This window comes from Phacochoerus africanus, chromosome 15 (assembly GCF_016906955.1).
Source record: "Phacochoerus africanus isolate WHEZ1 chromosome 15, ROS_Pafr_v1, whole genome shotgun sequence".
NCBI lineage: Eukaryota > Metazoa > Chordata > Mammalia > Artiodactyla > Suidae > Phacochoerus > Phacochoerus africanus.
Window position 1 is genome coordinate 43,617,540 of NC_062558.1, and position 24,356 is coordinate 43,641,895.

Here is a 24,356-nt window from a genome sequence, read left to right on the forward strand (position 1 = left end):
CCACTTTAGAGAATCCAAGTGTTTTAGGAGCTGTATGCCAGAAACCACAAAGAAATATACATTTTTCACAGGTGCCAATTCACAAGCTCTGTGCAACAGCCCCCAGACCTGCTGGCCCCATAAAAGGCCACTGAGCCCATGTGGGTTGGTGCCAGACTGATGGGGACCCAAGCCCTCAGTTCACCACATGGTCCCAACATGCTCATGGTTCTTGCTCAGTTGGGCTTCTCCACAGGGATCCTTCAACACCCACATCACACACTGGCCCTCAGGTCCCTCTGAGCCACCTCCTTTGGGGGGGGATATAGCCTCTTGCCCTTGAAGTCCCATCAGGTCCCCACTGATTCCGTGTCCCTGCACATCAGGTTCCACTGTGACCCTCCCTCATCGCCTTCTCAGTCTGTTCAGCCCCTGTGGCTTGGTGTTCTTGACTCCAGAATGTTGGTTGCCTATGGGGCTCTGGATCACCCTCTGTCATCAGTAGTGCCCAGGGTAGCCTCAGAGAGGATGCCTCCCCTCAGGATGTGGCAGGGAAAGCACACGGGTGCATCCAAGTCAGTCCTGGGTTCAGGTCTCAGCTGGTGTGACCTCATCTCAGCTGGCAGAGGGAGAAAGGGTGGTATAGAGCTGTCTCAGGCTCACCCATGGTCACGGTGCTGGTAATGCTGGGACCCTGGGTCACTTCCCGTGGACAGGCAAGGTGGCTCCTGCCTTAGCTGGTTGGAGTAGAGGGGCTCTCTTTCTGCCCTGTGTCTCCCCCTCCTTTCTGTCGCTCAGGCTCACTTACCCTGACGGGTGCCTTGGGAACATGGTGGGAGGGACGCTGAGGGCTGCCTTTGCAAGGCTGGCAGAAAACCCTGGGTGATCTGGCATCGAGGTTGGTCTGCTGTTAATCTAGACCTGGGGCCCACCAGCCATATCCAACCTTGTGTTTCTGCCCTTTGGGAAAATGTGGCCCATGGAACAATCAGCTGGCACTCCTGTGTTTTGAATGGTGGCAAAGGGACAGTCTCTGGAGCTCCCTTGACCAGGAGAGGGTGCAGAGGAGGGAAAACCCCAGGCCTTGCAGTTGGGCCAAGCTGGCCTTGAATCCAGGCTCCTCCATTTTCTGATTTCACCTGTGCAAGAGATTTTTACCCCTCGACCACAGCTTCCATGGCTGTGAAATGGTAAAACCTTCTACATCTTTGGATAGGCAGGTAATGGATGCATGCCACCTGGCACCCAGCGGTACTCAGCAAACCCTAGCTCTCTTTTCTTTGCAGAGCACTTCTGTTGTCAGTTGTCAGTATGGGGGTCAAAGCCTGCCCCTGAGGTGGGCTGGGTGGGGGTCCTGAGGCCCATCTCCTGGACAGGTGCCTCCGAGAGCTGTGGCTCCTTGCTGAAGGGCACATGACGAGACAGCTCTGCTAGTGAACAGCAGCCTCAGAACTGAAGTCCAGTTTTGGACTCTCAGTCCAGTGCTCTTTGCACAACTCTGCAGAAGGTCCTGAGGGCCAGGGACAGTACAGGGCAGTGGCCAGATCAGTGGGGAGTGACACAGACTTGGGCTCAGGTGGAAGCGAAGTTTCCAGCACTTGCCAGCTTGAGGCTGGGTGGGTCACTGCGCTGCGGAAGGAATAAGCCCCAGGCTCCGCAGCTTGAACAGCCATCGTTTTATTATGTCTCCAAGCTCCTGTGCGCCTACAGTGTGCAAGGGCTCTGCTGGGCTGTGGTCTGGGGGTGACTGACACGGAAGCAGTGGGGACTGCAGTCGGCCAGGCACCTCCCTCTCTCTGTATCTCAGCTCTCAGGTCACCCATGTGGGCCTCTTTGGGCTTCCTCTTGACCCAGTGGCTCCAGGGCTCCAGTGCAAGTGTCCAGAGAGCAGCCTGGAGCTACATCACCTCTTCTGAGCTGGCCTCAGCTGTCACATGGTGTCACTGCTGCCACACTCCACTGGTTATAAGCCTATCACAGCTTCAAGGGCCGAGGGATCTAGACCCCAACCCTGGTGTGAGGGAGTGGCAAAGTTCTAGAACATAGAGAATGAGAAATATTGGTGTGGCCATCTTTTGCCACAGTGGCCTTGAGCAAGGAAATGTCACTTTCTGAGGCTCAGTCTTCCAACCTGTAAAATGGGATTGGAAAGAGTAGTGACTTCACAGACCTACCATGGAGATGAGCTGAGGTGTATGTCAAGGGTTTAGCACAGTGCTGGGCACACGCAAGAGCAGGCTGCTGTAAGGTAGGATGTTGCAAGGCTTGTAGCTGCTTCCCAGCTCCCCACTGAGATGGCAGGAGGAGCTCCTGGGATTTCTGCTCCCCACTTTTATTACCAGTGCCCCCCACTGTCCTCTGATGCCCCCTGAAGACCCTCTTCCCAAGAAGAGTGAGTCAAGGATGAACTCAGAGCCCTTTTTGCAGCAAGAAACTGTTTCTCTGTCCCAGAGCCTCTTGGCTGTGTGAGATTAAAACCAGACATGACCCCCTCCCAGTAAAGAGCTCCCTGATAAAATCCTCTCAGCGTCTCCCTGTTCCACAGGGCAGCCCAGGGCCAGCAGTGACTCACCTGTATTCTTGCTTTTAATTCCACAGTCACTCTGACAGGTAGGGAAGGAATTCCCACTTTGCAGTTCAGGATGCTAAGGCTCAGAGAGGTTATGTAACATCATCACCAAGGTCAAACAGCGTCATGTGGTGGATGCTAGTAGCCAAGGTTAGAATCAGGGCCTTTCTACCTCCAAAGCTGGTGTCCTTCTCCCCCACAAGGCCTCCCACCTGGCCCAGTCCTTGGGTTCATCCTGGGTGCCTGGACCTCCACCCCCTCATGAGAAAATTTCCCAGCTCCGCCTCCAGCCTCCAATCCTGTCCCTTCACCTGGAAGGTCATCTGCCAGACAGAGCTGAGGCTGGAGAGCTAAAGGTGTGGCTCTGGGTCCTGGCTGACCTGTTTGATCCCATTTCTCTGCGTGATCTGTGACTCTTGACCTCTGATCCTCAGTGTCCTCACCTGTAGATTGGGGGTAATAGGAGTGCCTACCTCCTGGGGCCCTTGGGAAGCGATGTGATTTACTCTGAAAATGTAAAGCTCTGTCATCCTTGTTATTATTAACGGAAAATCTATCTGCCATTCAGGTGTTTCGATGGCGAAGCTGGAGTCTGCAGAGCTGACTCAGGCTGGTCTTTAAGCCTCTCCAATTCCTGTGGCCCCATAGCTGTAAGGGGTGACATAAGCCCTGCTTAAATAGCCTGAGATTCTTTGTCACTCTGCCAGCTGTCCCTCGTTAACTCCGTAAAAATGACAGTAGTATTCAGAATTCAACATAACAAGGATAGGCGGTATCTTCCTCGATGGCCAAGTTGCCTTGCTTTCCTTTGGCTCTGAAAGCCTATGGGAGGTTGCCTTTATCTGTTTTTTACTAAATTTGCGTGTCCACTTGTCACTAAGTGCCTCATATATGACACAGTTGGGCCCAGGTATAGCACAGGGAGGGGCTCTGAAGTGGGCTGGTGGCGAGGGGCCAGCCATCAGCCACTGCTCCCTGCTGCCCTAATGACGTCAGTCCCCGAATAGATGGGGCTGTAACTCGGGGAGCCTGGAGGGACCGCAGGAAGGAGAGATGATGGCGGTAGTGACAGAGGCCCAGCGCCCCTCCCCCCCCCCGCCCCCCCGCCCCTCGCCTTCTGCTGGGACTCCTGCCATCTAGCAGCCTGCGCAGTCCATCCAAGGACTGACGCTTCCCAAGCCAGGGCAGGACCCGAGCACAGAAGGCTGAGGGAAGCAGTAACAGCGATGCTGTCAGTGTGAAGCAGTTATTGTAGATTCAAATACCTGGTGGATGGGTTTACTCTTGTTTTGTTTTAAAACAACTGCATGAGGATTTCTCATTGTGACTCAGGAATAACAAACCCCACTAGGATCCATGAGGATGTGAGTTTGATCCCTGGCCTCACTCAGTGAGTTAAGGATCTGGTGTTTTCCATGAGCTGTGGTGTAGGTTACAGATCTGGCTTGGATCTGATGTTGCTGTGGCTGTGGTGTAGGCCAGCAGCTGTAGCTCCTATTCAACCTCTAACCTGGGAACTTCCATATGCTACACCTGCAGCCCTAAAAAGCAAATAGAAACAGCAGAAAACAAAAAACCAAAGAAACTCTGAAAAAACCAAGAACTTCATGAGTGATATATAAAGTTGTCTTCCTATGAAAAATGGAAACAGAACAGACGAGCATAGAATGTCAAAAGCAGGTTCCACCCCCTGATCCTCCTGCTCTCAAAGGTGACTGTTGTTGAGGTGTAAGGGTGACATCACGACTGATGAGCTATATTGACACATAGTTACTAACTGAAGCCCCCCACGGGTTTGCTGGGTTTGCCGTGGTGTCGTAGGTTCTCTGGATTTTGACAGATGTGCCGTGTCATGTATCTACTGTGGCCCTGTGACACAGGACAGTTCTGCTACCCTAAGAGGCTGCCTTTTTTTTTTTCCTCTTAAACTTTCTGATTTGAAATCATCAGGACACAGAAATAGTTAGAACAGTCACATTGAGTCCCCTGAACCCTTCCCCAGTCGGTGGCCGACATGGCTGTAGTCCATGTCAAAACCAGAGAGCGGATACGGCTGTGTAGTGACACAGTGGTCACAGTGTGGCCCCCACTGCAGGCCTCAGTTCCAGGCACTTAAAGACTGAGCACGAGGAGTTCCCTGGTGGCTCAGCAGGTTAAGGATCTGACATCACTGTGGCTTGGGTCACTGCTGTGGTACAGGTTTGATCCCTGGTCTGGGAACCTCTGCATACCATGTGCTTGGCCAGAAAAAAAAAAAAAAAAAAAAAGCCGAGCATGAGCTCCATCTGTGTCCACGAAAAATACATAGGTTGGGTGGGTGGTTGGCTGCTGTTTTTACGTAAATAGGGTCAAACAGGCTCCATTTCCACGCTTTCACAATGAGGCTGGGGCCTTTCTGCCTCTTGGTTCGTAGCGATGCCTCTCGTTCTCTCTGCTGACTGTGGGGCCTGCCCAGAGAGGGGGCCTCTGCTTATGTTGCAGTTCTCTGCGCTGATGGTCACTCAGGTTGTTTCCTGCTTTGGGGTGTTCTAAATAACGTCACATGGTCATCCTCATGTGTGGAGGTGGTAAGCCTTCTGGAGGCATGGTTTCCTGGACCTGGGCCTGCTGGACCAGAGGGCTGTGGTTGGGGTTGAACATTTCAGTGAACACAGCCCAAGTCCCCTCCCCGGATGTCCATGCGGGCTGGCTTACTGCACTCTCACAAGCCCGTGGGTCCCCAGACACCCAGAGTCTGGGCCCTTGCTGCGGTCTTGCTGCTCCACCCCCTCCTTCCCTCTGCCCCCACCCTGGTCCTCCTCACCCTTCCCTTCCTCCCTCATTTCTCCCCTTCCTCTCTCTGCCCTCCCTCCTTCTCTCCTCCTTTCCTATCTTCTCCTCCATGTCTATTGGGTGGCAGACCCTCGGCTGCCCCGAGACACCATCTGCACTTTCCAAGACAAAATTTCAGTCTGATCCGGGGAGGGCGATCCAGACAGGTGCACTGGAGATGCCAAGGGAAAAATCTAGGCAGGAGACACCCAAGGTGCAGGGTGGTCAGCCCCACCCAAGGAGTCCTGGGTCCTGGGACCCCTGAGCTGAATCTCCCAAGCTGAGGGGAGATCAGAGTGGATGCACCAGACAGAGAGCCTCAGTGAGCAGAGGTGTGGTGGCTGGAGCAAGGCCTGGGGCCTCCGTGTTCCCATCTGCAAAGCGCCAACCTCAGCCCTTGGCCCTGGTGCTGTGGGACTGAAGCCAGACTCAGGTGGAGGGAGGATTCCCATGGGGCCCTAGAGTAGGCCCAGCACCCCCTGAGGCCGGTCCCTTCCTGGGCCCATCCACCGCCTGCCTTCCTGTGGTCACAGGCACCCAGCTGGTGGCTTGGCTTCCTGCCCGACAGCTGCCGCAGCCGGGCCTATTCTGGGCCACTGGCAAGGATTTATTCTGCGTTTTCTGAGCATATTGAATTCATTCATTAAGCCAGAATGGCTGCTGTGGGATGCAAACAATTATATTTTAAAAAGCCACAAAACCCTGAAGTGGCTGATGCTGGAAGGCACCCCACTGGCAGCCCCAGGCTTTGGGAGGGCGGGGTGAGGAGGCTGGAAGCCTGAGGGAGCAGGCTTCAGGTTGGCCCAGCCACTCTGTCTGGGTGGGACCCTGCGAAAGCCCCTCCCCTCTGTTTCCCGTAAGTAATGACAGCAGCTGACATTATCCAATGCTCACAGGGTGCAGGAATAGGAGCTTTGACCATCTCAGTGGCCCTGTGGAGTAGGCGCCATCACCCCATTTTACAGATGAGGAAACAGGCTCAGAGAGGGGAAAAGATTTGCCTAACAGGGGTGGACTGGACACTCCCTGGGGTCTCTTAGCCGTGCCCATCAGAGACTCCTTTAAGCAGTGACTCAGCGAGAACTCAACTGTAAACGCATGGACCACCCTTCAGACAGAAGGCGGAGCATAACAACACTGCTGACAGCTATGATGATGATGGAACTGACTGTCACTGTTTAGTGAGAATCTCCTCTCTGCCAGGCGTGAGTTAATTGTCTTGCATGGTTATTCCACTTAATCCTTGTAACCCTGTGTGGTGGGTTATCCCCGATTTATGGGTGAGTCAGTGGAGGCTCAGAGAGGTAAAGGGAGTTATCTAAGGCCCTGGACTTGGGGAAAGGAGGATCCCAGTTTGGGATTGAGGAGTTCTGTCTTTGAAGCCTTCCTCCCCTTCATGCCATGTCCTGCTGGATGGTCCACGGCATCATCAATATACGAGAACTTAGTTATCATACCTTTTCATGTGGTTCTCGCACTGATGAGATTGAGTGCTTAGCACAGGGCAGGCACGCGGTGAGTACTCAGGAAACACCAGCTATTCCTGGGCTTTCCTTGGACCCTTGCTAATAGCTTCAGAGGAGACTATGATATAAGTTGAGGGACTCCTGCCCAGGCTGCCTTGGTGAGGGAGGGACTCTTGAAGGTGGAAAGAGCATTGGACAGGGGTCCAGCCAGCGCTGGGTTTAATCCCAGTTTCCGCCTCACTAGCCATGTGACCTCATGGGAGTCATTCAATGGGTGCTGGCTCCACCCCCACAGGATTTGCCCCTGCAGTTTCTCCCTGGTGACTCTGCTTCTCAGCTCGATCACCTGCTCTGGGGACACTCCCAGGCAGCTTCACATCTAGTATCTTGTTTCATCCTTGAAATGACCAACTGGGAGAGGAGCCACCCCATTGTACAGATATGGAAACTGAGGCTCAGGGGGTGAGATTTCCTGTTGGAGATCTTGCAGCCAGGCTGGAACTGCCTTTCCCAGTATCCAGAGATGCCACACCAGCCTTTCCCCTCCAGCGTCTTGATTGCATTAATCCAGGAGACCCTTAGCCATGCCCCCTTTCTCTTGTAAACTCTCAGTGCACATTGGCATACTCAGGGTTCTGAGGAGCCCTGCAGGGGAGCAGCCCATTTTGCTTGGTTTAATCAGATGCTTCCCTAGCTGATTTGTCCAGCAAGCCTCTTTGTCCACAACACCTGCTCACATTTCCCAGAGCATTGGGGAGAGGTCGTGCATTGTCTTTCCAGTTGATGGGACACAGTCAGTGGTTCATGTTGGATTATGAACAACTCAGGAGTGCTTTATTGAAGGCTTGTTGGCCAGGCCTTATGGGCCATGCTAACTTTGCCGATGGATGGGCCACTTTGTCCAAGGCCAGGCAGATGGAGCAGTCTGACTGCCTTTGTGTGGCCGCATGGCACCCAGGGGCAGGAACAGCAGGAACTTTAAGAAGGAAGAGACTTGAAGTTCTGACCTCTAAGAGGGTTATGTTTTCTGGGATCCCAGCGATTGAACGACACCTGATGTCCCTCAGCAGAAGTCTCAGAGTGTGCTCGGACTTGTAAGAGTTGACATGGGAGTTCCCACCATGGCGCAGTGGAAACGAATCTGAATAGGAACCATGAGGTTGCAGGTTCGATCCTTGGCCTCACTCAATGGGTTAAGGATCTGGTGTTGCTATGAGCTGTGGTGTAGGTTGCAGGTGTGGCTCGGATCTGGGGTTACTGTGGCTGTGGCGTAGGCTGGCAGCTACAGCTCTGATTAGATCCCTAGCCTGGGAACCTCCATTGCCTCAGGTGTGGTGATAAAAAGCAAAATAAATAAGTATTAAAAATCGTTGCAATTAAAAAGTGTTGACATGTATGGAGCAGATTGGTGATCTGCACATGTAACCCCCCTGAGGCTCTGTAAGAACTCCCCAGGGGTCTCCATGGATTCCCATTTCACAGGGGAAGAAACTGAGGTTCAGAGAGGTGACACAACTTCCCCAACATCAAATGGCCCTTGACCGTAGAGGTGGGATTTGAACCCCCACAGTCTGTGTCCAGAGCACTGTCTGTTCTCGTAGCATCTACAGCCTTCTAGGGTTCATCTCTTCCCTATAGGTGGCCTCCTTCTTTACAGGCCTCCGAACTGTAAACCTCTGTGTGAGGAAATGTGACCCCAGTGCACCAGCGTTATAAATGAGTCATATAACGTTCAGTAGTTCAGCAACAGCACGGCTCTTGTTGGAAGGAGAAATAACTTTGGTCATTAATAAATGCAGGAGGCCACAGTAATTGATAGCAGTGAAACTCATGGTGTACAGAGGAAAAGCAGTATGTTGTTTTTTTCCTCACTCTCTCTCTCTTTTTTCTTTTTGGTATTGATCATAAAGGGGAAAACCTGACTTTGCAGGTGGATTTGAGCAGTTCAGAAACTGCAGTTCCATTGCTTTCCCTTACTCTTTCTTTTTTTTTCTTTCCTCTCATTTCTCCTTTGTCCTTTCTTCTGTTCAAATCCCAGCCTGTCTCTTGCCAGCAGAGTGATCTTGGGCAAGCGTGTCAGGTAAAGCAGTTTGCCCAGGGTCACCTGGTTAATTGAGGGGTCTTTCAGCTGAGCCAGTATTTCCTAAACTGGTGTCTCTCGGGACATTCGACTCAGATCCTCTAGGAAAGCATTCTGAGGCCAAATAAGTCTGAATAGAATATGGCCCTTCTTGGAGATTCACAAGATATACTTTAAAGGCTCTGAGATGTCCCGCAGTTAAGAAACTTGTTCCACCAGGCAATGACCAGATTGATACAGAATAGAAAATTTGTTTTTCCCTGGTGACACGCATGAACAGTCCATGGAATGACAGCTATGAGGAGCCCCTCTGGGAAACTGAGAGCCCCAGCCATGTGGCCCCTCTGCCCGGCTCCACACCTCTTTGGCCACCTGGGTAGTTTCTTTTCTCTCTTTTTTTTTTTTGTCTTTTTGCTATTTCTTGGGCCGCTCCCGCGGCATATGGAGGCTCCCAGGCTAGGGGTTGAATTGGAGCTGTAGCCACCGGCCTACGCCAGAGCCACAGCAACGCTGGATCCGAGCTGCGTCTGCAACCTACACCGCAGCTCACGGCAATGCCGGATCGTTAACCCACTGAGCAAGGGCAGGGATCGAACCCGCAACCTCATGGTTCCTAGTCGGATTCGTTAACCACTGCGCCACGACGGGAACTCCCTGGGTAGTTTCTGACTCAGCCTTGCCCTTAGTAGCACATTGGCTGGAGCCAGGCCTCACCCCAGATGTGCAGATGATAGACAGAAGCACACACACAAAAGAGCCATGTGCTGAGAACTTGGCTCCCTTTCAGAGAACCCTCTTTTAGCCTCAGTAATTGAAGAGAAAACCAAAACAAACCAAACCGTGCTCGTGCTAAGTGTGATCAGCCTCTGAGGCCTCTCTTAGCCTTTGCCCTTTACGTGGGTACAGCTGCTGGGACAAGGTCCTCAAGAGCAAGCCTTTCATGTGGGAGGTGGTCCCAGGAAGTACTGGGAGGAGTGTGAGGAATGGAAGTGGGAAAGGAAGCCAACCAGAAGGAGTGAGTCACAGAAACCAGCTGCCTCTGTGGGAAGCTGGGGGTCTGTCCCCGGGACCTCTGGGAGTGCAGCATAGAGCACATATCCAAGCGACCCCACTCAAAGGGCCTTAATTTCCTTCCCTGGGGAGTGTCTTTTCTTGGGCCGCTCCAGCGGCATATGGAGGTTCCCAGGCTAGGGGTTGAATTGGAGCTGTAGCCGCCGGCCTACGCCAGAGCCACAGCAACGCAAGATCTGAGCCTCGTCTGCAACCTATACCACAGCTCACGGCAACGCCGGATCGTTAACCCACTGAGCAAGGGCAGGGACCGAACCCGCAACCTCATGGTTCCTAGTCGGATTCGTTAACCTCTGCACCACGATGGGAACTCCGTGGCTGGGGATATTAATTCCATGGAGCCTCCAACCATACCCTGTGCTTGCGTGGATGCCAGTGCGAGAGAGGCCCTCAGCATGGCAGGCACAGCCAGCCCTGGGGATATAGTGGAGCAGCTCTGCTCTGGGTCCACCCGCAGGTTGCTCTCCGAAGTCTGTCCCAATTTCCTTTGGACTTGATCTCCAGCTTGTGTGTATGCTCAAGCTAGGTACAAAATGGGATTAGTAGGGGTACCAGGGCTGCCCTTAAGCCCCTGCCACAGCTGGGCATCTGGGGACCTGGGCTCAAGATCTAGCTCAGCCACATTTACCTGCTGTGTGGCTCAGGGCCTGGCGGCATCCCTTTCTGGGTTTTGGTGGTGTGTACTATTAATCAGGCCTAACAACATTCATCTGCAGACCTTGCGAGGCTGTTGGGAGATCAGCCAAGGTCATACAACCATCTCTGTGTAGACACGCCCAGGCATGCATTCTCCAGGCCACAGCAAGATGCACAGACTATTTGTCACTGAGCATAATAATGGAATTGGTAATTGCAAGGAGTTCTTTAATATAGAACTTCTTCAGGGGTGGGCGGTCCCATCAGACATGTGTTGTATTTATGTAAATGCAACTTGTGCAAAGGCAGATGTGAGGCTGCTGGTTACAGATACATTTTTTTCAAATGTCATGGGCCCTAAAGGCAAGCCACCCATTCCCTTCAGTGTTTCTTTGGCGTTCCACTGGAGGGGAAGCTCACTGTGTTGGACTTGTGGAGGAAATATGCTTCAGTACTGTATGTTATAGGCACTTCTTAAGAGTCATTCTTTAGCATTCCTGACTTTTCACCTTAGATTTTTGACTTCAGAATGATACCCCCTTATGAGAGAAGGCCCATTTGCATGGCTCCCTTTGAGAGGCAGAATCAAATCCTGCCTCTGCCATTTACCAACTGCATGACCTCAGAAGGTCACCCTCTGCATCTCAGTGTTCTCATAAGTCAAGGGGGGCAGTATAAATACTGACTTCATAGGACTGCGGAGAGGGTTGAATGAGGCAGTGGGTGTCCAGGGCTCAGGCCACTGGGGTCAGGGTGCTGTCCAAGGTGCCGACTGACATGAAGGTGTTATGGTCGTCCTTGGTATGCTGTAGGGTTTTGCATTCTGATTCTTTCTCTTGGAGGGGTGAGACAGAGGAGGGGAGACCACTGAGGCACCAGGAAGTGTTTCCTGTGGGTCAGCATCACACGTCTCCTGCATGATGCTTGCAGAATAGACAGGGGATTCCTAGATCGAGTGTGTGAAAGCCCATCGCAGAGCCCAACCCTGGGCCCACCTGCCACGGGGTCCTGTTTCCCATAGTGACCGACACAATGGCAAATGCATGCGCCTAAAATGATCTCTGGGTGTAGCTTTGAGATCTCTCTGGACCCATCCTCCTTGTTTCCTGGTAGGTGGCAGGAAGGCACCCTGAGAAGAGTGTGTGACCCCTCGTGGAGGGACTGGAGGTGGGAAAAATCCACAGCCCTCCCCTCAGACATTTCTTTGGTCCCGTCTCTCTGTTTCCATCTCTGTCTTGCTGGTTGCCTCTCCTCCTGTCTGTCTCTCTGCCTCTCTCCCTTTTGTTTTATCTTTCATTTGATTTTCCCTGTAGAGAAAGCCAGCTCTGTGGTTCAGATGGCTGGTTCCTGGGAGTGGAAACAAAGTGGTTCCCACCCAGATCTTGGAGATCTGCCACCTTGGGCAGGGCCGGCTGGCATCGAGAAATGTTAATTTCATCACTGACTCCTTCCTTCATTTCATCACTCACTTTACAAGTGTTAATTGAGCGCTTCCTTGTGCCAGCTCTCTTGGGCTAAAGCGGTGACCACTGAGACCTCTGCTGGCACAGAACAGCAGGAAGCTATAGTGCAGTGTGACGTCAGCCCGCCCGTGTGGGAGTCCTGGTCCCACCCCTCACTCCCTGCACCACCTCAGACAGGAAACAAGGTCTTCCCTACTCCGTTCTATATGGGGGTGAGCCCAGGGGGTTTTTAAACATTTATTTGTATTTTTTTTTAAAGTTTTTCAGTGTTTAACATTCCATCTGATACTTTAAGTCATTTATCCTTTTTGACTAATAAACCCAACAACTGTTTATCAGATACCCTTAATATAGCCAGTTTTATAATAACCATGCTTTAGTTTATTTGATCCTCTCGATTGCTTCTGAAAATTAGTATGAAAAAATGGAATTTTATTATCTGCTTTTCTCCTCCAGAGGGTTTTTATAAGAGGAAAGCGGTGGGGTGGGGACAGGGGAGGGGAACGTAAGCACAGTGCCCAGCACACAGTATGTGCCCACTGCTCAACAGCCACTCTCAATAGTTAGATGAAGGCTTGGTGGGAGACTGAACCACCTGTGTGCTAGAATCTCCAGCCTCGGTGGCCTTCCAAGAATGGTTTTGTCTCTGCTTTGGGGTAGGTTGAAGGGGAGCGCTGAGCCCACATGTATCTGCTTTTCCCTGGCAGAGAAACAGCCTCAGTGGGCTCAAGTCCCCAGGGCGTGACTCACACCTGAAGTTCACTACTTCAGCATCCCTTCCACACTTGTGCTTGGTGAAACAGCAGACAGATCTGCCAGAGGGGGTGCCTGTGGCCCCAGGATGGGGGAGTTCCTATTAGGGCGGGTGGTGCCATCTTACAGGTGGAGAAGGGAATTGAAATGGGATGTGCACCTTCCCAGGGCCAGGAGCTCCACTGAGTACCACACGGGCTGTCATCTCACCCAGTCTTTGCAGCCCTGTGAAGAGGTGTCTGGGGTTTTGTGATCCCACTATACAGATGAAGAAACTGAGGCTGCAAAAGGCTATGTGGCTGGCCCAGCTGAGAATGGCAGGAACAGGAACGAGACCCAGGTCCTGTCTGCTTCAGTGCTCGTGTTCCTGTCCCATCCCATTTCTTCCCACCTCAGATGCTGCCCTAGGATTCTCAGCCTCCTTAGAAGGTGCAGGCTTCCCTCAGGTTTGGACAGAGACAGAAGAGCCCATGGGGCTGGATTTGCTGCACTGGCCAGACCTGGGGAGCTGGAAACAGAAATGCATTTTCCTGGCAAAGCTCCCATGTGCTTCCTGGATTTCATTGGAAATGCACCCCTTGAGTCAGGCAGGACTCAGAGGGTCCTGCCCAGTCCATTTGCTGCTCCCCTTTTCAGAAACAGCCCTTGCTGGGCCCCTTCATGAGTTCTCCCAGTTCGGGAAGACTTTGGGTTGCTGTAGGTGGAGTGTGGGAGACTGTTTCAGAGGGTGGCAGTGGAGCTGAGGGGGCAAGAGAGGGATAGGACCTCGCCCACCTGAATGGCCACCTCCTGCTTCATTTGCTTTCAGCTCCATCATAGGAAGAAGGGAATCTCATTCAGAGCTAGCAGCCTTTAGCTCCTCTCTGTAATACATGCTAATATTCCTTGTTCATCAAAGAGAAAGCAGACCTCAGGCTCCCAGGTAACCATATCTAATTAGAATCTAATGGTATTTTTGTACGCATATTGGATTTATTTCTACTTCCTGTCTGTGACAAGTGATAACGGTGCTGGTTCAAAAACTGGCCCCCATACATGGAGGGCAGGGAGAGAGACTAAAAGAGGCAGCCACTTCAGGTAGGCAGGTGGCAGGTTTAATAAGCAAGGGAGCTTGTATACATGGCTTGTCTTGATGGCTGAATGAGTGGAACTCCGCCCCCGCCCACCAGAGGCTTAGTTTATAGAGAGAGGCTGTAATTGGGCTCAGTCTCAGTCGGGATGGTCTCAAAAGCACCGTGCTTCCTCAAGGCTGCCTCCTTGCAGTAGCTCTCTCTGCGAGAGTGGGGGTGGGGGGCTGAATATATATTCCAAGGAAAGGGGAGGGATGGGGAGCCTCCCCTTGTCCAGGGCCAGCTCGCAGGTCACCTGGTGGTCCCATCTTCTCAGTGACCTCCTTCAGCAAATGGGTTCTCATGTAAGATAGTGCTAAAACTTTCCCTTTCACAAGGTGTTTACGTAAGTGGAAAAGATAAGTGGATCCATTTAAAAGGAAGTCTTTTGACAGATTTCCTAAAGGTGGTATTAGGAGGATTGATTTGGGGAAAATAGAAAATAGTTCTTCCACTTAGTCTGATTTCTGGCTACGTCTTTGCATCAGTTCCCTCTTCTATAAAACAGGAATAATACTGCTTTCTAGGACTTTTGTGAAGATTCAGTAATAGTAATAAGAATAAGTAATGGCAACTTGCATATATTGATATTTTTTCTACACCTGGAACTCTCACACATACTTTCTGACTCCAAAAGCCATGAACTGAACAAAGATGACAAGTTGAATAAAATGGGGTTAGTGAGTGGTAACTGCTGTCATCACCACTGCCATCGTGACCACTATCATCTCTACCATCATCGTCACCATCATCATCATCTCCATTGCCACCACCATCATCGCCACTGCCATCTCTGCCATCGTCATCACCACCAGCACCACCATCATCTCCGTCACCACCGCCATTCTCACCGCTCTCATCTCTTCAATGGTCATCATCACCACCAATCATCATCGTATTATTTTCCACCATCATCACCACATTGTCATCACCATCATGGTTACCTTTCCCATCATTTTTTTTAAAGCGGCAGGACATTTTTCCTAGCCATGTAACCTCTCTGAATCTCAGTGTCATCATCTGTAAAATGGAGATAATGTGTAAAATGGAGGTAATAACATGAGGTTCTTGAAATAATCAGTACTGAGTAACTGGCATGTTGGAGGACCTCAGTCAGCAGTGGCCAGTGCTCCTCCTTCCTGGGTATTGTCAAAATCCCAGATAAAGTGTTTTTCCAGATTTCTAATTTTCCCTTAAACCAGTCAGATTCTTTAAGTCATCTGCTTGAAGAGCCCTCATGATCTCTTTCTGATGGATTGAGAAATCTCTGTTGGTGGCTGAGATTCTTATTTCAAAGAAGGAAACATATATGTGTATGGGAAGATGAGGGATGGGAGAAAATTATTTAAGGATGACATTGTTCATTACTTTTTAAACTTGCCTTAACAAAATTAGTACACAACTACTGCAGAAAATTTGGAAAACACAAAATCCCCCTGCCCTGTGATTGTTAATATTTGGCTATACCTCCTTTTCATTATTTTTTATAGCAGTTTAGAGTGATTTGCACAGTCGATGCCATACTATAATGTGATTTTCTAGTCCTTTTCATTTAACACTTGACTATAAGCACTGACCATGCCATACAGTCTTTGTTGCTGATATTCAGTAGCTTTATATTAGTCTGTAGAGAGGCTTCCCATTGCTACTCCAGCCTCTTCTGATTATATCTCAGCCATGCTGGCCTTCTTGGCACTTCCCTGACACATCATGCTCATTCTTGCCTCAGGACCTTTGCACCACCTCTCCCTTCTGCCTCTAAAGCTCTTCCCTGGTTCTTTATGTGGCCAGCTCCTTCCCATCTTTTATACTCCAGGTCACATATCACATCCTCAGATAGAGCCGCCTCTGGCCACCATGTATCCCTAGCCACTCCCCTAGTTTCCCTTGACCCCATCACCCTGTTTTATCTTCTTCTTACAGGAGAAAAAAATAACTATGATTTCATCACCTGAAATTATTTATTTGCTTACTTGTTTATTGTCTCCCTCTCAAAAGACTGTAAGCTCTGTGAGGACAGGCGCCTTGTCTGTCTTGCTTATCAATTTCTCAGAGGCCGACCCAGTGCCTGTCCCATAGCAGGACCTCCATAAATGTGTGTTGAGTAAATAGGAGAGGGGGTCCAAGGTTGGAAGTGTGGGTGGGGGTAGCTGAGCGGATGGGTTGGAGGATGGATGATGGGTAAGTGAAGAAATGGGAGGATCATCCCCAGTCCCACATTTAGAGTCTTCCCCGCGATATATTTAATTGCTTTGGAAAAGTGACCAATGCGCATGGTAAGGAACTAGGACAGATGTGTCTCGGGAAAGCTGGCTTCTGCCTGGGGCCATCCCCCTGGGGGCTCAGGCCAGGGCAGTTTTTCAGGCTCCTGCAGAGGGTGGGCGGCCCAGAGGGGGGTGGGGGAGCGAGATTCTCTGAGGTTTTCTTGGGTGCCCAGGACCTCACCTCCTTCCTCCTGCTTTGTCCCTTGTGCAGTGGGCCGGAAGCAGTTCATGCGCTTTGAGTGGGCCAACCACGCAGCTGAGGCCCTAGGCTGTGAGTACGAGGAGCTGAACACAGCCACCTTCAAACACCACCTGCGACAGATCATTGAGCAAGTGACGGCTGGGCCGAGCCGACGGGGCCCGGAGGATGAGGAGACCAGCTCAGGTACCGCATGGCTGCCTTTCCGGGTGGGCTGGGTCCCCGCTTGGGGGAACACACGAGCACCCCTCCTCCTGTCCATTGGGGATTTATTGACAGTCCACTATATGCAGACCTTCTCTTCAAGTGGACATGGCTCCTACCTGCATGGTGCTTGTGGTCACATAGTTAGCTCTGTCCAGTGATCAAAGGCTGCTGAAACCCGGGAGGGGTCTGTGATGCAAAGAGGGGACACTCTGGATGGTGCCAAGGCACCACCGCATTTCCACTGGATGTTGTGTTTGCTGATCCCCTACTCAGCAGGGTAGGGGGAAGGCTGACCATTCAGTTCAAGGAACAGAAAAATGGCCAGGATGATTGGACTGGGTAGGAGAATGATAGACGAGGTTGGAGAGCTCAGGGTGGGGTCAGTTCACATGATAGTCTGTAAGCCGGGGGCTTTATTCTCAGACCGATAGAGGCCATGGAGGGACCCAGGCAGGGGAATGGCATGATTTGGTATAGTCTTCATGAAGCTTGGCCTGGAGGAAGATGGGGAATGAGGGAACAGGACCAGTCCCCTTGACGAGATCATGGTGGTTGGACAAAGGTCATGGTGGTAGAGATGGGACGAGGTGGACCAGTTCAAGGTCTAGGTTACAAATAGAGCTGATGGCCTGAGCCCAGGAGAAACCTAGGGGCCAGGGTGGCTTCCAGGACTTCAGCCTGACCAGCTGGGGGAACAGCAGGAGCACTTTGTGCTGCCCAGGCTAGTGTGGGGTCTGCTGAGTCCCCAGGTCTGCTGCCTCTGCGGCTAAATGCTTAGCTGCCTGAGGTGAGGGCAGAGGAGACATCTCGGAGGCTCAGGGGTCTCTGACAGCTCTCCTGGAGACCACGGAGTCTGGGCTTAATGGGTAGCCCTGTTTTGAGCTGTAGTTTGGGGCCCATCTGTTAGAGGCTCCTTGGATCCCTGTGGCTGCTCCACTGTCAAAGGATTTCAGCTTGATGGCTGATGTCACTGGGATGCCACTGGCTTCCACATTTGTGCTCTGGTGTAAGCTGTGGTCTGCTTAAGGGTCATACCGCTATGTGCACACACATGTACATTCAAGCACAAATACTTGCACACACTGCTGTGTGAAGCTGAGTCAACCTCTCAGGACGAGGTCAAGGGTGGACATTAAGCAGGCAGGGGACCAGCAGGCATAGGAGAGATGCCGGGAGGCTGTGGGTTGCCTAGCAACGACCAGGTTGGGGTGGAATTAAAGCAAGGATGGGAAATGCTTTGGGGCTGCAGCAGAGTGCCTGAAATGTACAAGCAGAACTATTTTTCCAGGCACTAGTGTGTGCATATTTGGAAGTTGTGTTTCCCATTCTGTGGATGGAACCAGAACCTAAGGGTCAGTATTTGTGATCTGAGCCCCCCATTCCTTACCCTGTTTGCTCAGTGTCCCCAATCAAAGCTGGCTATTCTAATGGACTGGTGTATGTGTTTATACAAAATTGAGACTGGGAGTTCCCGTCATGGCACAGTGGAAACGAATCTGACTAGGAACCATGAGGTCGTGGGTTTGATCCCTGGCCTTGCTCATTGGGTTAAGGATCTGGTGTTGCCATGACCTGTAGTGCAGGTGGCAGACATGGCTTGGATCCTGTGTTGCTGTGGCTGTGGTATAGACTGGCAGGTGTAGCTCTGATTTGACCCCTAGCCTGGGAACCTCCATATGCAGCGGGTGCAGCCCTGAAAAGACAAAAAGAAAAAAGAAAAAAAAAATTGAGACTGCCTTTAGGAGAGTTTTCTAAGCTTTTTTATTCCTCCCAATATTATGGGCAGGCACTTTTCCATCTTATTTAGTATTCTTCTAGACTTGACTTTGCTCATTTCCTTGTATGGACAGACTACAAATTATCTAACCCATTTGCTCTTGTTGGATATTTAAGTTGTTTTGAAAAAGGTGATTTTTGCCAATATAGTCAACAACTGGGAGAACATACGTATGCGGAAATCTTTGTTTCTCTGAATTTTTCATTAGAGTAAAATCCTAAGAGTGAAGTTATTAAGTCCAAGTATATGAACATTTTATGGCTTCTGCTATAAAATTGCCAAATTTCCGTCCAGAAAGAGGGAATAGCACATATTTAATGAGTAACAATGGTATGTCAGGAATTGGGGATTTGGAGCCAACAAACCCAGAGATAGTCCCCATCCTCAGGGCCTCCCACCCTGGGAGGAAAGGCACAGGTTAATGAAATAACCACAAAGTCAGGATATGATGTGGGCAGTGTAATAAAATCAGGGTAGAGCTGTCCTCCTGTGTCTGGCTTATTTCACTTGGCATAACATCCTCCAAGTTCATCCATGTTGCAGCGAATGGTAGGATCTCCTTCTTTATGTTTGAATAATACAGTATTTAAATCAGAAATCTAAAATAGTCGACTTCATAGAGGCAGAGCGTAGAATGGTGGGTACCGGGAGTGGAAGGAGAGGGAAATGGGACATTTGGGTCAGAGGATACAGAGTTTCATTTATGCAAATGCTGAAATCCTAGTGGGTAGATGAATAAGATGATTAGTAGATGAATCTCTCTGCTGTACAGCTGAATCCTTGTAGTTAACAACACCATACTCTATACTTAAATATTTGTTAACATTATGTTAAAAGTTTCCATCACATTCATGCACACACACAGGGAGGTGATGGTTCTGTTTATGGCACGTTTATGGTGGTGTCATGGGTGTATACTTAATTTCAAACTCATTAGGATATATACATTAAAAATGAACAGGTGGGAATTCTGTTGTGGCTCAGCAGTAATGATCCTGACTAGTATCCATGAGGACGCAGGTTTGATCCCTGGCCTCACTCAGTGGGTTAAGGATCCAGCATTGCCTTGAGCTGTGGTTGCAGATGTGGCTCAGATCCTGCATTGTTGTGGCTGTGGTGTAGGCTGGCAGCTACAGCTCTGTTTGGACCCCTAGCCTGAGAACTTCCATATGCTGCACATGAGGCCCTAAAAAGACAAACAAAAAATGAACAGGTGTTTTGGTATGTCAATCAAATTTCAATTTGAAAAATACTTTTTTTTTTTTTTTTGTCTTTCTGTCTTTTCTAGGGCCGCATCCATGGCATATGGAGGTTCCCAGGCTAGGGGTCAAATCAGAGCTGTAGCCACTGGCCTAAGCCACAGCCACAGCAACATGGGATCTGAGCCACGTCTGGCAACTCCAGATCCTTAACCCACTGAGCCAGGTCAGGGATCAAACCCGCAACCTCATGGTTCCTAGTTGGATTTGTTAACCACTAAGCCATGATGGGAACTCTGAAAACTATCTTTTTTTAAAAAGCAAGGTAGACCTAGGCCTTGGCCTAATTTGAAGTGTGGTGGTCCTGGCAGGCTTCCCTGATGAGGTGACGTTGGGTTGAGCCCTGAGCAGGAGAGCAAGGTAGAGAGGAGGTAGGGGCTGGATACTCAGGAACCTAGAGCACCTGGCAGGACGCTTGAACTTGGTCCTAAGCACATGGGTGCGCACATTCTCTAAGGCCAGCAGTGATGTGGCTGGAGGGATGTCCTGGGCCCTGGGCAAGGTTTTGACCATGGGATGGTGGCCCTCCCCTCCTCCCCACTGCAGGGCTCAAGATGACAGGTGTGGAGTGTGTGGAGGGCATGGCCTCAGGCCTGTACCAGGAGGTCTTTGCTGCTGTGGTCTCGCTCATCAACAGGTAATGGCAGCCTTCTCCCAGGTACAAAGTTGGCCCTTTGCAGAGTGTGAATGGGCCCGAGCATGGGGAATTTATGGCAGGTTGGGGTTGGTTGGGCTGGAGAGTGGGCTCTTGAGCCAGATGGTGCTGGGTTTAAATTCCACCTTGGCTACCCACTGGCTGTGTGACTTTGGCAAGTCAGTTCACCTCTCTGACCTCCCCTTCTGCCTCAGTGAAATACCTCTCTTCTCTATGGTCATTGAGAGTATTAAAAGAAATCAATGACAAATAAAAAGCAGTAAATAAATTTTAAAAAGGAAATAACATATGTAAACGACTCTCCTTAATCATGATCATAAAATACAGCAGGTGCTGGGGAGCCTCTGTTTTCTTTTGTGGTAAGTGACACTCTGAGCCCCCGGAAAGCAGTTTCAGTGGGACTGATTGAGAGCCCAGATGAGGGCTTCTCCTCCTCCTGTGTGAGCACAGGAGGGATAATTAGGCTTCCGACAGCCTGCTAAGGGGATGAGGCTGGTGCGTAGCAACAGAGCAGCGGGGCTTCTCCATGGACATGGAATCGGTCCCTTTTCTTGCTGCTGGAGTAATTGCGATCTGAGACCACAAACACATTATCCAGAAGCCAGGGGGATCAAGTGTGCTTAGAGGAAGAAGTATTTATTGGTGTGGAACCTCCCCTGTGAACTGCCAGGGGAGGAAGCTGCTTCCTGCTTGGTCATCGGAGCCCCCATCTGTGAAATGGGTGTATTGATAACAGTTCCCACTGTCCTGCCATTTATGAGCACGTAGCAGGCGTCTGGCTTTCTGAACATTAACTGACTTGGTCTTCGTCTATAGCTATGTGGTGCCTGATCTCATTGGCCCCATTTTACAGATGGAAAACCTCACCAGATAATGGCGAAGAGCTCCTTTTCAGACGAAGGGCCCCTCCAAACGTAGCTGGTCATACTAATGATGATAATAATAGAAAATACCTGCTGAGCACTGGCCACATTCAGAGCCATGGATGTCTTATCACATCCAACCATCCCAATAGCTATTTTCATCATTAGCCCTTTCCCGGCTGAGGCTCAGAGAGGTCAGGCAATTCTCTCAAGACACACAGCTCATTGCTGTCTTGGCTGGTGAGCAAGGGTGAAGCCCACATGTGACGGTCTCCAGAGTCCCTTAACTCCTGCTTTGTGATGTGAATAATACCTTCTCTTCCACCCTGATACTTTTGTCAAGAGGATCAGGGAGGTGATGGCTTGAAGGAGCTTTGTAAACTGAGGCAGGCACTGAACAAAGTTGTTTCTCCCATTCAAGTACTAACCAGGCCTGACCTTGCTTAGTTTCCAAGATCAGATGAGACTGAGCATGCTCAGGGTGGTATGGCCATAGAGCAAAATTGCTTTTCTCTTGCAACATGTCACTAAGAAAGAAAAGAAGGCTTTAGTCCTAACTTTACAGCCAATCTGTGGTGTGACCTTAAGTCATCTCTCTACTCTGGGCCTGATGGAGGAGAGAGAGTGTTTCCTGAAGGCCTTCGGGGTCCACAGGAAGCGCTTTCCATACTTTAACTCCTTCTCTTCTTACCGCAGCCCCATAGGATCATCCCACCACCCCTACCACCATTTAATAGTGGGCAGACCCATGCTCAGAGAGGTTAGGTAACTTTCCTAAGGTCACACAGCCTGTCAGTGGTGAGATGTGCTGGATCCGCAGACCCACCCAGCATGCTGCCTTGGTTTCTCCATCTCTGTGATGGGGAGTGGGAGGGTTGGACCAGCAGGGCTCAGAGATTGCATGTCCTCTTGGGGCCCCTCTCCTTTTCCCCCAGATCCTTCTCCTCCCACCACCTCTCTATGGCCTCCATCATGGTGGTGGATTCCCCAGGCTTCCAGAATCCCCGGCACCAGGGCAAAGACCGGGCTGCCACCTTCGAGGAGCTGTGCCACAATTACGCTCATGAGCGCTTGCAGCTGCTTTTCTACCAGCGGACCTTTGTCTCGACATTGGAGCGACACCGGGAGGTATGGCCTGGGAAGAATGGGGCCTTGGCGGGGGCTTAGTGGAGGGCAGGAGGCTGGGCAGGGAGGGGCGTCTGGTCTTCCAGTGGCTCGGGCTTCATCCTCATTGGTCCATCACTGATTAAATCCCCAACTCCAGGCCTGCCTTCCCAGTCTGGTTTCCAGCCATCCACGGCCCCTGCACCTTACAGCCCAGAACTTGGTGCTCTCCAGGCCTCGCTCCACAACCGTCCCTTGTGTGGGATGACCTGTTCCTCTGCACTCCCACTCCCAGCGCTTGGTTTGCATCCTCCCCATGGAAAGCCCTTCGTTCTCTATAATGGGGGAGAACAGTGGGTTTGCACACCCTTTGGGTTGTAACATGGGAGTATCACCGAGGGGAAGATGCAGTTCCCTTCTGAGGAGACGCCCGGAGAAACTCCGTGTGTGTGTGTGTCAGCAAACATGTGCAGACGGCTTCCTGCCTGCCCTTCTCTACTTATATTTTTAAAAATGCTTATATTGAACTGTAACATTTACACAGACAAGTGCATAAATCAGAAGCGTTCAGCTCAGTGAATTTGCCCAACCGAGCACACTCACATGCCTGCCACCCAGGGGGAAAGGAGGACACAGCCAGCACCCCCATGCCCCTCCCATCTGCTCCCTCCTTCCTTCCTGAGGGGAACCCTAGGCTCTAGCAAGTGCTCATGGAAAAATATGAGAAATGACCGTGTTGTTTATCAGAAGAATAATGGATATTGAAATTATAGTCATTTCTTTGGTTGGAGCCCACACAGCAATAAATTTGAAAACATCACATGGATAAATCTTAAACACGTGACATTGATGAGATGTGGGGTCTGACTCAACTCTGTCACTTATTGGCTGTGTGGCCTTAGGAGAGTCTCTCACCCTCTCTGATCCTCAATTCTGTCACGTAAAAAAGAAATAGCAATACTCCTGTAACAGTTACCATTTGCTGCAGTAATGGTGTGTAATAACCCCCCCCCCAAAAAAAAACATAGTGGCTTAAAAAATGACCTTTTGTTATCGCTTACATGTCTCTGGGTTGCTTGGGTGGTTCTTCTTGGCTGGGACAGCACATGCTTGTGATCCCAGACATGTTAGGTAAGTGGCTCTGATGGTCTTGGCTGGCTCACCCATGTGTCTGGGGGTCAGCTGGCCACAAGCTGATCCAGGCAGACCCTTGGCTAGGGTGACTCATCTGATGCTCTGGGACTGTTGTGTCCTCCAGCATGTGAGCCCAGGCTGTTTTTAGGGGTACAAGAGAGCAGGCAGAAGTGCACAGGGCCCTTGGGACCTAGACTTGGAACTGGCAGAGTCACTTCTGTTGGATTCACTTGGTCACAACAGGCCCAGGGCTGAGCCTTGACTTGAGGGGTGGGGAAATGGTGTCCACTGCTCAATGGGGGAAACTGCAGCATCTGTGCAAAGAGCATGGATGCAGGGAAGGGGAGGGGGGGTGGTTATTTTTATAATCATTTTTACTGTGCTGCCTCAGGACACTATTTTGAGCATTTGATGAAGTTGGATAGAAAAGACCTAATTTGTGCTAGGCATTCCAGTTATGGTAGCAGCTATCATATTTTCCCACAATATTTCACGTATTTCTAATGATTACAGTAAAACATCTTCTTTATTTAGAAAGTGGGAAGTGCATATAAGTGTCAAGAGGAAGAAAACACCATCTCCTTTAGCCCCACCAACTAGAGGCAACCGCTGTTACCACTGCCTGTATTTTATACCAGTTATTTTTCCATATATTGTCTTCTCTACAGATGTCCCATCCATCTCTATACATGATTTTATAGTCTGCTCTTCCCTCATACCATTATGTTATTCACATTTCCTCACTCCACTTACCGCTTTTAGTAAAAATGTATCTGAATGGTTATGTCTGATTATACCTCAACTCTCCTTTGGACGTCCGGGTGTTTTCCACATTTATATGGTTATAAACAACGCTGTGATGAACATTTTTTGAGTATAGCGTGTCTGCACACTTCTGGCTACTTCTCCATGGCAACTGTTATAATCTTTAGTTTGTGTTTACCCTCTCCAGCCCCC

General features: G+C 50.5%; 1 protein-coding gene across 2 annotated transcripts in view; it reads left to right on the top strand.

The window, feature by feature from the left end:
• Positions 1 to 24,356, top strand: part of MYO18B (myosin XVIIIB) — a 237,253-nt gene that overhangs the window by 52,996 nt on the left and 159,901 nt on the right. For both annotated transcript variants that reach the window (XM_047761184.1, XM_047761185.1), the window contains exons 13-15: positions 16,413 to 16,586; positions 20,190 to 20,280; positions 22,097 to 22,289. In XM_047761184.1, coding sequence (XP_047617140.1) covers positions 16,413 to 16,586; positions 20,190 to 20,280; positions 22,097 to 22,289 — 458 coding nt within the window. The remainder of the gene's footprint in view (positions 1 to 16,412; positions 16,587 to 20,189; positions 20,281 to 22,096; positions 22,290 to 24,356) is intronic.